The sequence below is a fragment of the Mustela erminea genome, chromosome 13 (genome assembly GCF_009829155.1).
Source record: "Mustela erminea isolate mMusErm1 chromosome 13, mMusErm1.Pri, whole genome shotgun sequence".
NCBI lineage: Eukaryota > Metazoa > Chordata > Mammalia > Carnivora > Mustelidae > Mustela > Mustela erminea.
Window position 1 is genome coordinate 83,907,017 of NC_045626.1, and position 13,915 is coordinate 83,920,931.

Consider the following 13,915-nt stretch of genomic DNA (forward strand, 5'->3'; position numbering starts at 1 on the left):
ACAGAGACTGAGAGGTAAACATTTACTGTTTTAAGCCACTAAGTTTTGGCATTGTTGTGTGGTAAGAGACAGCAAACACAAGTAGATGTTATTATGATCTGGTCCATTTTACAGATAAGGAAACTGAGTCTCATTGAAGGACCCTAGATTACCTGATAGTGGAGAGTCAAACCCAGGCGAGGCTAAGTCCAAAACCAGTGCTTTTAACAACACCCTGAGGGCCTGGAGAAGGTCATGAAACCAGTGGTCTTATTCCTTCGTTGTGGCAGATGGGAACCCGACCTGGGGTGAGGAGTCACCTTGGCTAAGGTCACTCAAGGTGCTGTTCCCTGCCCCTTCCTTACTGCTCTTGGGTTTATGGGAGCGACGTCAGCCTCCAGGGTACCCGCAAAGGGTGCCTAGATTCTAAAGCAGCATATAGGCTGTGCCTTTGGCTATGGAGAGCCTGGCCTTAATCTTTATTTATTTATTTATTTATTTTTGAAAAGGTTTTATTTATTCGAGAAAGAGAGAGACAGAGAGGAGCAGGGGGAGAGGAGAGAGCAGGGGGAGAGATAGAGGGAGCAGACTCCCTGCGAACCTGGCCTTTGGAATGATCTCTAGAATAGCCAGCCTGGCAGTCATGGGCTAATCAGCCAGGTGAGGTCTGGTTTCTTCACTCACCAGTAGGTGATGGGAAGTGGGGCTGTTTGCCCAGGGCAGGAGCTTAACTAGGAGCCAAAGGGGGGCAGGAGTAGGAAGCAAGGGCCAAAGAGGCCTGAGGGTCAGGGCCTATGTAGGGGTGGGCCTGCTCCTCTCCTCTGGCTTGCCACTTCCCCAGGCAGATGGAACCTCCTAACCTCCTAAGAATGCAAGTCTGACCACAGCAACGGCCTGCCTCACACCGTCCATGGCTCCCTGTACCCTCAATAGAAAGGCATATTTCCCACCATGGCCCAACGGGCTTCGGGATCTGACCTTCCTCCTTCCTCAATGCACCCCGTCTCAAGTTCCAATCTCTTTTGGACCTGTTCCCCCAGGTTCTGGCCCCTGCTTCTCCTCTAACTCCTGTAATATTTCAGGTGTCTGCTGAGATGCCCTCTCCTCCAGGAAGCCTTCCTGGACTTCACTACTCATACTGTCACGGTTCCCATGTTTCTGCCTTTGGATCACTGAGCACATGTAGGCATTTGATAAATTCGATAAAAACCCGGACAGTCACCCAATTTCCCCCAACTCAGCGATCTCTGTCTCCCCTGTCCCCTGATTGGAATCTACCACCACCCTCTTCCAAGGCCTTCCCTGCCTTCTCTTATCTTTCTGGTCTCTCCAACCCCCACTCACCTATGCTCCCTAGTTCAGCATTCCATATGTCTGTGTTTTTTACTGCATTTTCCACTCCAGATGGGCAGCGACTGCAGACAATATCAACACCAAAGATGACGGCCCAGGATGGAGCTTTAGTTCCCAGAGGCCGGGGGCACCTGCTTCTGCAGGTTCTTAGGTGGCTTGTGGATGTCAGATGTGGCTTCTTCTCTACTCCGGTCCCCACCTACACCACCACGGGGCCATATCCTGGGAATTTCTGCCTTCCGTTTTTCCAGAGCTGCGAACCGAGGGTCCAAAGGGTCAGTTTGTGGCGTTGCCTCATTTGAACCCTCACAACCACCTTATAGGGAAGCTGCCATTATTATTCTTTCCACTGCACTGCTTGGGAAGTTGAAACGCAGAGCAGCTTTGACTTATACCCAAGGTCCTACGGCTCCAATAGATGGAGCCAGGGTTGAACCCAGGTGGTCTGCCCTCCCCTCCCTTCCCTGGAGCTCTTGGCTGACTCATCCTTCTCTCCAACTCTGAACAAACGCCAGCCCTGCCCGAGATGTCACCCTTAAGGGCTAGCTCGGAACCCCCATGGATGGGGGCCTTGGCCTTACGTGATGCCGCCCTCGCTGCCTTGATGGGGTGCTTAGGCATCCCAGGGGGCAATCCTGCTGGGTTTGGAGTAATTAATTATCCTAATGAAGGTGATTAATCATTTGATTACCACTTTAAGGACATGTGGAAAGTTTCCAGAAAGGAGAGGTCTGTCTTGGGACACCATGTGGCCTTGGCTCACGGGTGAGTAATGCCATCTCAGGGACTCTCCTGACATTACTGGTCAAGAAAACCCCTGCAGCTTGAAGCAGAGACTCACCATCACGGGTTGAAAGAACCCGACCTCTGCTCGTGGGAACAGGTCACGTTGAGCCCTGATGTGCGGCACTAACATAATTTACACGCGTGGTTTTTCTTCATAACCACCTCCTGAGCTGGCTGGTTGCTGTGATACCCCCATTTTGCAGACAGGGAAAGCAAGGTCCGAGTTACACAGCGTGGAAAGGGGCGATGCTCTGTTGGTTACTGGGAAGCCCGTTTTGGCCTTTTCCTCACTCCACTGGGTGATCCTGGGGCCATGTCCTGTGGCCACGGATTTGGGGGGGCAAGGCATGATCGCAGGCCCAGAGTCTAACTTGCTTCCACCCTGCTGCACTGAGGACAAACATGGAATCTGATCCTTCCATTTTCCTTTGCTGGAGCCCATAGCACAGTCGCCTACAGTGATGTCCACGGGACATAGGCAGGTGGCACAGGCGAGGACTGAGGTGCATCACAGGCAAGTGTCCTGTCTAAAAGGGGGGAACTGCTGTTACCTTAGAACTTGGATCCAGTGTGGCCAGATCTTATGGTTTTCAAGAGAAGTCGGTAATTAAGATTTTTATGTGACACGTCCCTATATTTTAATGGTGGCAAACTAATTTAAAAGCCAGTCCCCCCCCCCCACAATGTCTTGTAAAACACCTCTGAGGGCCAGCTTGGACCTCCAATTTGTATCCCCAGCTCCAGAATAAAGCAAGCAGGACACCCAGACATTATTATACAATTCTGTATTGAGCGACGCGTTTACAGAACGTGTTCTTTTTAAAATTTTAAACAAAGTTCATCAATCTCTCATAGAAACGGTTTTGTGGGTTTTTGTTTTGTTTTTACCGTTATAGGACGCGAACCGGACAAAGTTGTTCATGGGTCTGCTAGCTTTCAGTACAACAGGATTTCCGTGTTCAAAAGACTATATGCTAAGTGCTTAATCAAATCCCGTCACACAAAAGCCAGATTGAGTCCTCTAAGATCTGTAGTCTGCGGGTGAGCCTGGGTTTCAATGTTGTGTGGGTTTCAACAGTAGAAAGTTGTGTGTTCCCTCACGGTCGTCTTCATTGAGACAGGGCGGTGGTGGCTAAAAGGAGATGTTTCGTTTGTTCCAGATTTGATTACTCTGAAAATTGGTCAGTGTTTCCTATTGTCAAAATATAAAAATACCTTCATCTGGATAAAAATGTATACAGTGGAAAACTCTTCAATGCATAGCCTGGGTGTACAGAAAAGGATGTTTTCCTGCAGGGTTTGTGTTCTTTTTCATTGATTGTGGAGTCTGCAGCCTGGCCTGGGTGCATGAGAGTTGAGATTTCTGGAACAGCCCTCAATTGTCCCCTCTGGTTACTGGATTTTGCTGCATCCTTGAAAGCCCTCAGCCATCTCCCCCCAGGGCACTGGATTGGCACCGATTGTGGCCACCTTTTCATCGTCATTCTGGTTTCAGCTGGGGAGTCACCAATTCAGCCTTCCCACGGAGAGTTTGACAAAGGAAAAGAAATAAAAACAGGAGAGAGAGACAGCGTTGAAAACCAATATGGTGGCCGTTCTATCCACACTGGGAACTCTTCCGCCAGAAACCCTGGCGACGAAGGTTCTAGAGGAAGGGCTTCTCTGAGTTTGGGGGGATTGAGTCTCCGCTCCCGAGAAGGTCATGTGTCGGAAGGCAGGAGGGTAGACTTAGAGCCTGGGATACAGTGGTCATGCTGTGGTGAGCTCAACCTTCTTGCTTTGTTCTGCCTTAACTTGGGAGTTGCGGAGGCCTTCCAGAAACAGCACCTGGGTCAGCTTGAAGTGAAGATGGCAAGAAGGGGAACTGGGGTCTCTAGTTGGAGGAATCTACTTTTTGGTGCTGGGTGCTTGTGGGATGACCAATGCTGTTATTCTCTTAAAACACAGGGAGGGGGAGATGGCAGCCGCAGTCCTGCTCTGAAAAGCCAGTGGGGAAACGTCCTGTGCCAGGGCCACGATTCAGGGGAGTGGGGTCACTCTGGCTCAAGTGCTGCCCTCCAATCACCTGACCCCTCGCCTGGCTTCCCGGAGAATCCAGAAACACATCTTGTCTAGAGATGGACAGGCTGGGTGTCCAAACTTGGCAGCCCCCAGGTTTCTGACGAGAGGGCGAGGAAGCAGTTTTGTACCATGTCACGTCTTGGGGAGGAGGGCTGGCCACGGCCCACGCCTCTACAACATTTACAACAGCACGGGACGCTCCGGGTTACTGAGGCTGCACGACAGACCAGCAGAATGGAACACATCCTCAACGGCATCGAGGTTTTCATTTAGAGTCTTTTGGACTTTCTCTTTTCAACACGGTTTCTGGAAGGGCAGTAGCAATGTGCTGTGTCTCACAGACAGATACGGAAAAAAAAAAGCAGTTCAAGGGTTATCTAAATTTTGGTCAGTCTTAGAGTGTTTTGTGATGGCTTTGAACAATTGTCTTCTTTTAATCTCATCTAGTGGCAAAAACGACACAACTTCAGTGTATACTTCGCAACAGTTGTGACAGCATCCTGATTTTATAACTCTCTGTAATATCAAAACAGCATTGGCTGGGAATAAATTCCAAAGGATCCTTTATTAAAATATCTAAAAGAGGTCTATAAATATTTATTTTTCTAAAAGAGTTTGGAGTTTCCAGGTGAACGTGTGGTGCCACATCGCTTCCGCCTCCCGCAGAGAGGCCAGGGTGGAGAAGGGGGTGCTCTGTGGGGCGGGGGGTGCCAGAAAGAGGAGGCAGTGGCACTTGCCCCGCCTGCTCACTCACGTCAGAGAACTAGGATTAACAACAAAAACCGTAAACTGCATACCACTGCTGTCCCCATTTGGATGGTTGAGTTCCTTCCTTCCTTCCCCCACCCCGTCCGGGGGAGTGAGCGAGGGGGGGCGCTGGCCCCCGGTACGCCCCACGCCCTCGCGCCCCTGCCTTCAGAACTCCCACTCCAGGGCCTCCTCCCGGTTGGCAGCTCTCTCTAGCCGGTAGATGATGCTGTTCAGGTTGGCCATCTTCTCGTGTCGCCGCTGCAGGTTGGGGTTCACCTTGGCGCTGGGGTGCAAAGCCCCAGCCGTGTCGGCGGTGGGGCTGGCACTCGGCACTTTGGCAGGAGGGGCGCCGGGTGGGGACGGGGAGATGGGGGCTGAGGAGGAGGGGACGGGTGACACAGACATCATGAGGCCCGGTGAGGAGGCAGCCGAGGGCGAGTTCAGGGACACCTCCAGGCTACAGCGCGAGGACTCTGAGACAGACTTAAAACTTAGAGGGTCCGGGTGGAGCCGCTCCCCGCCCTCGCTCTCCTGGGGGGGCTGTAGTGAGGGGCAGTCTGGCGTGGTCCCGCCTGGAAGGAGGAGCCCCGGGGCCACTTTAGGGAGTCTGTCGTTACCCGGACGGTCAGGATGCGCCTCTTTGGGGGAACCGTGGCCTTTGTCTGGCTCCCCTGAGTCCTGGAGCTGGTTGCCCGCCTCTTCCTCTGCATCCTCCTCAGTCTGTTCCTGCTTAATCCTCACCTGGGCCTTGTCCTGGGGGGTCGGAGGTGTGATGCTCTCCTCGGAGCCTTCCCGAAGCTCCAGTTCCTTCACGGTAGGCTTCTGGTCCTCAGCCTCAGAGTCGGGGCTCTGCGGGGTAGGGTCTGGGTGGGAGTGGCCTGGCGGTAGGACACCAGGACCCCCACTGGGGTCGAGGTCTGGTTCGTCTTGGGTCCCCTCCACCAACATCTCCCGGCGCATCCGGGACCTGGGGCAGAGATGGTGGTGAGCGAGGGGCCGGATGGGGGACCCAGCTAACCCCTGGACTCCATCCAGTCAAGTGGCCTTGTGACCCCGCCCACTTTCCCCGGGGGTGGGGGGGTCTTCACATGCAGCGTCTTAGTAAGTCCTGTCAACAGCCTTACTCATGGGTGCTGTGCTGTTATTAACCCTCCTTCATATAAGAGGAAGCAAGCCTCACACAGCCAGTAGGTAGGGGAGTCTGGGCTTGAACTCAGGATTGTTAAAGATTCCAAAGTTCTTGATCTAGACCTGTGCTGTCCAGCAGAGGAGCCACTGGCCACACGTGGCTCTTGAGCACTTGAAATGTGGCTAGTCTGAACTGAGGTGTGCTGTACGGGTTAAAATACACACTGGGTTTTGAAGGCTTAATACAAAAAAAAAAAAAAGTAGAAGTTCTCATTAGTAAAGTTTTTATATTGATTACACACTGAAATTGTTACATCAGGCTAAATATACTATTATAATTAATTTTGTATATTTCTGGTTTTTTTTAACATGGCTACTAGGGAATTTCAAATCACATGTGGCTTGCATGGTTTCTTTTGGACAGCCCTAGTCTAGAGCACTTCTTGAAGCCAAACCCAGATGTGGGTTGTGGCAACATCTCTCTGCTTCTTTCCTGTGGGGACTCTTAGACATCAGCCCAGAAGGGGAAACTGAGGTGCAAAGAGTGACTTGTACAGGTCACCACGGCATGTATTTGAAAGTGAGAGAGAGTGAGAGAGATCACAGAGTGAGAGAGATCACAGAGAGAGTGAGAGAGATCACAGAACCCACTCATCCTCTCTTCAGTTCTGTGGTTTCCCTGCCGCCGGAGGGCAACTCAGTCTTACACTAGTTTTAGAGCAGACAAACCAGGATTGGGACTGACCCCCGTCATTATTTTCCTGGCAGCAAAGGAAGTCTAGAGAAGTGAAATGACTTGTTCAGGGTCATAGAACAGAAGGGCTTCCTCAGCTACCTGCTGTGGTCCTCTGCCCATCTATATTAATAATAAAGTATATGTGATTGATATGTAATACTGACGATTATAAGTTATAAACATCACACTAAGAGGTGCTTATCATGCATCAGGCACCATGACAAGCACTTTTTCCAGATTATTTCATTTATTTTTCAGAATAACCTTAGGAAAAGGATATGAGTCTCATTCCTTTAGATACAGGAGACAAGACTGAGAGAGGCACAAGGATTGGTAGGATCACAGGGCAAGCAGTTGGGCTGGGGGTCCCATCTCAGTAGCCTTGACCTAGAAGGACTCTGAGGGGTTATTTGGTTCAGTCTCCAGTCCCTCTACATAGGAGGCCTTAGTCCACCAGCAAGGGGACTCCACCTTCACCCTCAGTCTCCTTGTGGGTTCCACTGAGGTGAGCTTGGAGGGGGGTTTAGGATGGATCAGTGTCTGAAGTTCCAGCATTAGACTGTCCAAACTGTAGAACAGATATAAATATGAGGCTAATAGTCATTTACATCATAGTATAAATTAGTCTCTCTCTCTCTTTTTTTAAAATAAAATTCCTGACTCCTGAATCTATACCAGGGTGTACCTGGTAGTTTTTTTTTTTTTTAAGATTATATTTATTTATTCGAGAGAGAGAGAGAGAGTATGTATGTGTGTGCACAGGAGCAGGGGAAGGAGCAGAGGGAGAGGAGATAATGTCCAGCCGACTCCACTCTGAGTGCAGAGACTGACACGGGGCTCAATCCCACAACCCTGAGATTATGACCTGAGCCGAAGCCAAGAGTTGGGATGCTTAACTGACTGAGCCACCCAGGCTCCCCTCCCTGATAATTTATTCTCGAAACATCCTGTTGTTCACCTTTCCCAGAGCTCACTGCAATTTGTAATGATGCATTCATACGAGTGCTCGTGTAAAAGTGTCCGTCCCTGCGGGTTTGTAGGAGATGATAAGAGCAGGGACTTTGTCTTGTTCTCGTCAGTGCCTGGTACAGACCAGGTGCTCAGTAAACATTTACAAAATGAAATGATATATTCTCCTCTAACTTTTTGAGACCAGTTTCTTTCTTTTGGGAGTGGAATTCTCTCTGCTCCTCAGTGCAAGTTCCTAGTCATCTTTCCAAACCCAGCTCAAATGCCACCTCTTTTGTGGAGCGTCCCCGGACAGAACTTCCTCTTCCCTCAGCCCCTTAGTCCTCCCTCTTGTGTAGTAATTAGGCTGTGGTAAAATTATCTCGTTCATAATTTTAAACTCTCTAAGGGCAGGGATGATGGCTTTTTAAAAGATTTATTTGAGAGTGAGAGGGAGTGAGAGTGAGAGAGATCATGGGGGGGAGCAGGCTCCCTGCTGAGCGGAGAGCCTGATGTGGGGCTTGATCCCGGGACCCTGGGATTGCGACCTCAGCCAAAAGCAGGGGACGCTTCACTGACTGAGCCACCCAAGCGCTCTGGGATGATGGCTTTGAAACCCTGTATCTCCAGATCCTGGATCCGTGTGCATACAGTGTAACTATCTGTTGGAGGAATATGTTGGATAAACATGGAGTGCTCAGCTCCTCCGGGGAACAAGAAGGGAGAGGACATCCGCGTATCCCCCAGGAAGGGGGAATTTTGCTGTTTGGAAGGCCTTGAGTCAGATCATAAGCAGAAATATTTCACAATATTTTTATGTCTAAAGTTTTTTCATTCACTCCTTGATTCAGCATTGTGGGGTATTAGATTCCCTGTCTGCCTTGTCTGTAAACAGGGATGAGACTCAGACAAGTACAGTGGCTCTCCCAGGAACATACAGCCAAGGTGAGACCGAGCTCAAGTCTTTGAGGTGCCCACGCCTGGGCTGCGGAGAGAGATTTCAAACGTTCCACTTTCCAGGCTCCTCCTTCCTCTTCTCCCTTGGGGAGCAAGAAACCATTTCCCTGCTCCCCTGGAACACACGGAGGGACTCTCTCTGGCACTGCATGGACACCAGAGACCCTTCCTGCTCAGGAAGCTTGGCTGGGGAGGGAGGCTCAGAGATGGAATCCGATCAAGCCTTCCCCGCAGGGCTCTCTGCTGAGCTCAGGAAGCCCCTCTGCCGTCTCCTTGGACACTGCTGAACCAGTCACCGCCCCCAGCCAGCCCCGGGACTGAACTCCCTGGAACCCCAGCCACTAGAGACCAGTGACCCCCAAGACTAGGGAGCGATGAGTGGGAGGTAGCCGCAGAAATAGGAATCACCCACTCCCCGGGCAGGCGAGACTAAGGAGACTGAGGGTTCTCCTTTGGCCTTGGAAGTGGGAGAGGCCAAGAGCCCCAAATCAGGGCTCCCACATGAGGCTCATTGGGTAGTTAGGGCTCCTGGGGCCTGTGCCCCCAACACCATTCCCTGTCTCTTCACAGAGGCAGACGCAAACTGGGTGAAGCAATAATTCAGACAGGTGACACCAATATCATCAGCTACCCCATACTGCGTGGCCGGCATGTCCTGTAAATATGGTAGCCCCCTGAATCAATCCTCAAATCCAGGAAGGAGATCCCACTACGGTTCCCATTTTATAGGTCAGGAGACTACGACTCAGGGAGCTGAGGTGACGCGCTCGGGTGCTCACAGCTGGAAATGCTGGGACTGGGGTTTATACCCGGGTTTGCCTCGACTCTGAATCTAAACACCAGGCTGCAATGGTCTCCCCGCGCCCCCCCCCCCGACTGAGCTGGGTTCCCCCTGGGCCTGCGATGGGGCAGGGGTCCCGCCGGCCCCCGCCCCCCTCCCAGTGGCACGCCCCGCGCCGCACCTGTAGTTGTGGAACCAGTTGATGACGGTGTTGGTCTTGAGGTTGAGCTGGAAGGATAGGAGCTCGATGGTCTGCTGGGAGGGGTAGGGCTCCAGCTGGTAAGCCTTCTTCAGCGCCTCCTTCTCCTCGGGCGCCAGCACCACTCGGGGCTTCTTGATTTGCAGGAGGCTCAGGTCCTGGGGCTGCAGGCAGGGGCTGGGGCACTCTGAGCGGGTGGCCGGGGACTCGCTGTCGGAGCCGGTGCTGATGAGGCCGTACCTGCGCTTGAGGTAGGCTGGGATGGGTTGGGGGGGGGGAGGAAGCGCTGAGGGGGTGCTCACCAGAGGCCGGGCCCCTAGTGTTGGCAGGAGCAGGGGGCAGGGGCGGCTCCAGGCTCGCGCCCCACACTCAGGGCCACACTGCCAGTTTCATCCTTTCCTCCCTCCGGGCTGGGCTTCCACATCCTCCCAAACCCTGCACTGAGACGCTGGTCTGCCTGCACCTGCCCCTGACGTCTGGTCTGGTCATTAGCACGCAGAGAGCGTGGCTGGGCCCTCACAGAGGGGAGTGTTCAACACCGGGGGCTATGCCGTGCTCTCTTGGTTGACGGAAGGGTCACTGAAGGGCACTACAGTCTTGGGGGCGAGGGCAGGACATTCATGTAATGGACCCTGTAACTGCATGGTGCCTCTCCATCCCAAATCTCCAAAATGGGGGAAGAGAAGCCCACTTCAGAATAGAGGGTGTAATTCAATCCCCCCAGCAATGCCCTGAGGCTCTTCTCTTCAGATGAAGCAGCATGAGGCACAGAGAGAGGGAGCAACTTGCCCAAGGTCAGAGAGCCAGGAAGGGGTAGGTCAGTTCTCAGTTGCAGAGCTGTCTGATGCCAACAGCTCGTGTGCCCTTGGCAGCCTGGCTTGGCCCTGCGCCCTCACCGGGAACTGCCTTGCTGCCCTGGGTGACAGCTTCCCAGCTGGTTTTATCTCACCTCCCAACCTTGAGCTTTTTTTAGACTCCCTTTGGTACAGCACGAGACTGGGTGGGCACACAGCAGGCGCTCAATGTCGGCTCAGTTTTTCAGGGATGTGACAGTGGATGACGGAAGAGTTTGCAATCTTGTCGCCCACCCCCAGGAGCGAGAATTCCTGTCCGCTGGGCCACTTTTGTGCCGTGTTGTGTAGAGTCTGGGTGACAGGCCAAGGGGAATTGGAGAGAGAGCATTCTGGGGAATACACGGTTGGGGCTGACAAAAGACCTCGAAGCAGCTACGGGTGTAAGGAAGGATATCGAGAGAGGCGGGGTATGGGGGTTTTCATGGGAGAAACAGTAAATGGTTTGGTTGCTTTCAATTACGTGCTGGGGGATGGCTGTGTTTTGCAGGCCCACACCCGGCTGAGATAGAATCCTTGGGGCCCTGGCTTTCCTTGGGTTACGACTAGATACGGTTCCAAAGGAAAAACCTGAAGCCATGCCCAGAGGACCCAGCGCTCACCTTTCTTCTCCAGCTTCTTCATGTCCCTCAGCTTCTCCACGTTCTGGGGGTCGTTGAGCCACAGCTGCATGCGTACAAAGGGTTCCCGTCCCTTCAGGCTCAGCTTGTGCCAGGGTTTGGGGCGGGACAGCAGGTCAGACACGGAGCCCTGTGTCAGCCCCAGGATGCTCTCCCCGAACAGCCGCTGCCCTAGGGACAGGGGAGGCAACCTGTTATCCCAGGCTAGCCCCAGTGTGCCCAGGAGAGACAAGAAATAGAGGAGAACCCGGGACATCTCCATGAACTCAGAGGGACGGATCATACACCCAGTGGGACGCACACCCAGTAGGAGTTTGGAGGGAACTTTTCTGCAAAATAGGAGGTTGCGGGTAAGGGACCCAACAGTTCCCAAAAAAATGCTTTCATAATTCAGATTTCCTTCACTCCTAGGAGATCCCCGAATAGGTCAGAAAACTTGGTGTGTACAAATTAGTGTCACCTCGTTAGAAAGTAATCTGATAGACGGCATCAAAATTTCAATGTGCGTATTCTCTGACCCTGCAGTTCCCTCCAGTTGTATTTGCTCAACTGGAGGCACAAAGATACATACTGATGTGGTTTCAGAGGCGGAAGGAAACTGGAAATCAGCAAATGCCCATCAAATGGGTCAGAAATGTGGGGCATCCCTGGCCTGCAACACTGGGCCACAGGGAAGAAGACTTCCTGGTCATTCTAATGTGGAAGGGTGTCCACAAAACAGGGTTCACTTTTAAAAAGCAGGTTATAGGACAGTATGCATGTAAATTCATCTACATAGAAAATATGTAAAAAATCAGGTATACCTATATTCTTGCATGTTTTCAGAAAGTATCAAATATATATAAAAATTATGGAGTATGATTGGGGGCTTGGGGAGTTTTACGTACTTTTTAGTCTTTTTTTTTCTGCACTGTTTGGTATTTTAAAATAAAGAACATGTCTTAATTTTCTAATAGAAATTATAGTGAAGAATCTGGGTTTTGTGTGCATCTCTCTGGGACAGGGGCATGACCCATAGTGGAGACTCAGAGGAGTTCGTGATCCATACAGTGAAAGAGTTCTAGAACAGGGTTCTCCTCTGTGTCCCCTGAGGGTAAGGGGCTTGGCACTGGGTCAGGACTGTGCTAGAGTGTCACTATCGCTATGGGCCGAGGATTTCAGGTCACATCAGACCCGTACTCACCCCGCTCTGTCCTACTCTAGGGTCAGAGTCAGATGCCTTCCAGAGGATCCTGGATACCCGTGGGCTGATGGGCTCCTGCAGGCTGGACCCCGGACCCCAGGATCTCATTGTGGGCACTCAGCTTAAGGCAAGTAAGAGCCAACCCGGGGAGGAGGGCAGCGTCCCTGATTCCCACCACCCCGTACCTAGGTTGTTGTCCGTGAGGACCTCTTTGACTCTCTTGGTGATGGAGTATGTGTCCAGCTCAGGGGACATGGCCACAATCTCCTGGATGCCCCCCGTGGTCTGGCTGCCCGAGTACATCTTCCCCCCCAGCGAGGAGCTGGAGCGTCCCTCCGGCTGCTGGTTCTCCTTGCTGCCCTCCAGTGCCAGGATCAAGGGCTCCTGGGAGCTCCTCTCCGGCTCTGTGGGGCTAGGGGGCGGCGATGGCGAGGACCTCGGTTCCGTGGGACTGGCTGTGGGCCACAGAGAGACACAGAAGGCAGTTACTGCCATTTGGAACAGACACACAGGGTTTGGGTGTTTGTGTGCTGGAGCCAATGTGGGCAACCGTCCTGGATGCAGAAACTAGCAGACCAGAGGCTGATGAAGAGTAGGGTATTTACATGGTCTCAAAGTATCTCCCTGTAAGATACTTATTAATTACAAAGGGAAAGACTGTAACTTTCCAGCACAGCTACTTGGCAGACATCCCCTTAACCAAAGGACCAAAGGGAACATCACCAATCGAAGGACAAATCAACAGTTGGTGCCTCCTGATGCAACGGAGTGAGAAGGACACAGTGTCACCTCTGTGACAGTCCTGCTCTGAATGTGGCCTGAACCTAATCACACGGAGGCAACCGACAAAGCCGGACTGAGTCAGTTTGTAGAATAATTCAGAAATGTTAAAACTGGAAAACAAATAGAGGCAGAAGACTGTTCAAATTGGGAGACTAAGGAGACAGGACTACAAAATACAAGTGTTCCTGAATCTGATCCTGGACAGGGAGAAACAACATTATATAAAGGATGGGGCGGGTGCCTGGCCGGCTCAGCCTGTGCAGCACGAGACCCTTGATCTGGGGGTTGTGAGTTCAAGCCCGAAGCTGGGCACAGAGTTTACTTAAAAAAATGATATAAAGGTTGTTATTAGGACAACCAAAGAAATCTGAACATAGATAGTGGGCTACATCAATGGTATCATACCATTGTCAGCTTTCTCGTTCTTGGGCAATGCTTTGTTGAAGTATTTAGGGATAAAGGGATACGAAGTGAACTAACCTCTCCAATGGTCAGGAGCGAAAGGGCAAAGACGTGGCAAAATTAGCAACTGATGAGTCTGTGTGGGGGGGGTACAGGGAATCCGTGGTCCTATTGTTTCAACTTGTCAATTAATTAGAAATTACTTCAAAAATGAAAAGTTCTAAAAAGTAAGTTGGGAACCCTTTATAAACCCAACCGACAGAGATTAACGGAATAAAATATGGTGATTCCCAGAGCAATGAAAAAGGATGTAATGAAAAGCTGTCCACAGAGTAAGAGTCCATTCTGGGGATCTAATATGCAGTGTGGTGGCTGTGGGGACCAATTGGGCATTATAC

General features: G+C 51.6%; 1 protein-coding gene across 12 annotated transcripts in view; it reads right to left on the reverse strand.

The window, feature by feature from the left end:
- Positions 1-2,584: 2,584 nt before the first annotated feature.
- Positions 2,585-13,915, reverse strand: part of CUX2 (cut like homeobox 2) — a 316,587-nt gene continuing 305,256 nt past the window's right edge. For 3 of the 12 annotated variants that reach the window (XM_032309663.1, XM_032309660.1, XM_032309662.1), the window contains 4 exons: positions 12,518-12,787; positions 11,132-11,320; positions 9,661-9,934; positions 2,603-5,896 (listed from right to left, as the gene is read on the reverse strand). In XM_032309663.1, coding sequence (XP_032165554.1) covers positions 5,095-5,896; positions 9,661-9,934; positions 11,132-11,320; positions 12,518-12,787 — 1,535 coding nt within the window. In that variant the 3' untranslated portion in view covers positions 2,603-5,094. Of the gene's footprint in view, positions 5,897-9,660; positions 9,935-11,131; positions 11,321-12,517; positions 12,788-13,915 lie in introns of all 12 variants that reach the window. The other 9 variants (XM_032309656.1, XM_032309659.1, XM_032309658.1 and 6 more) reach the window with 7 other exon arrangements.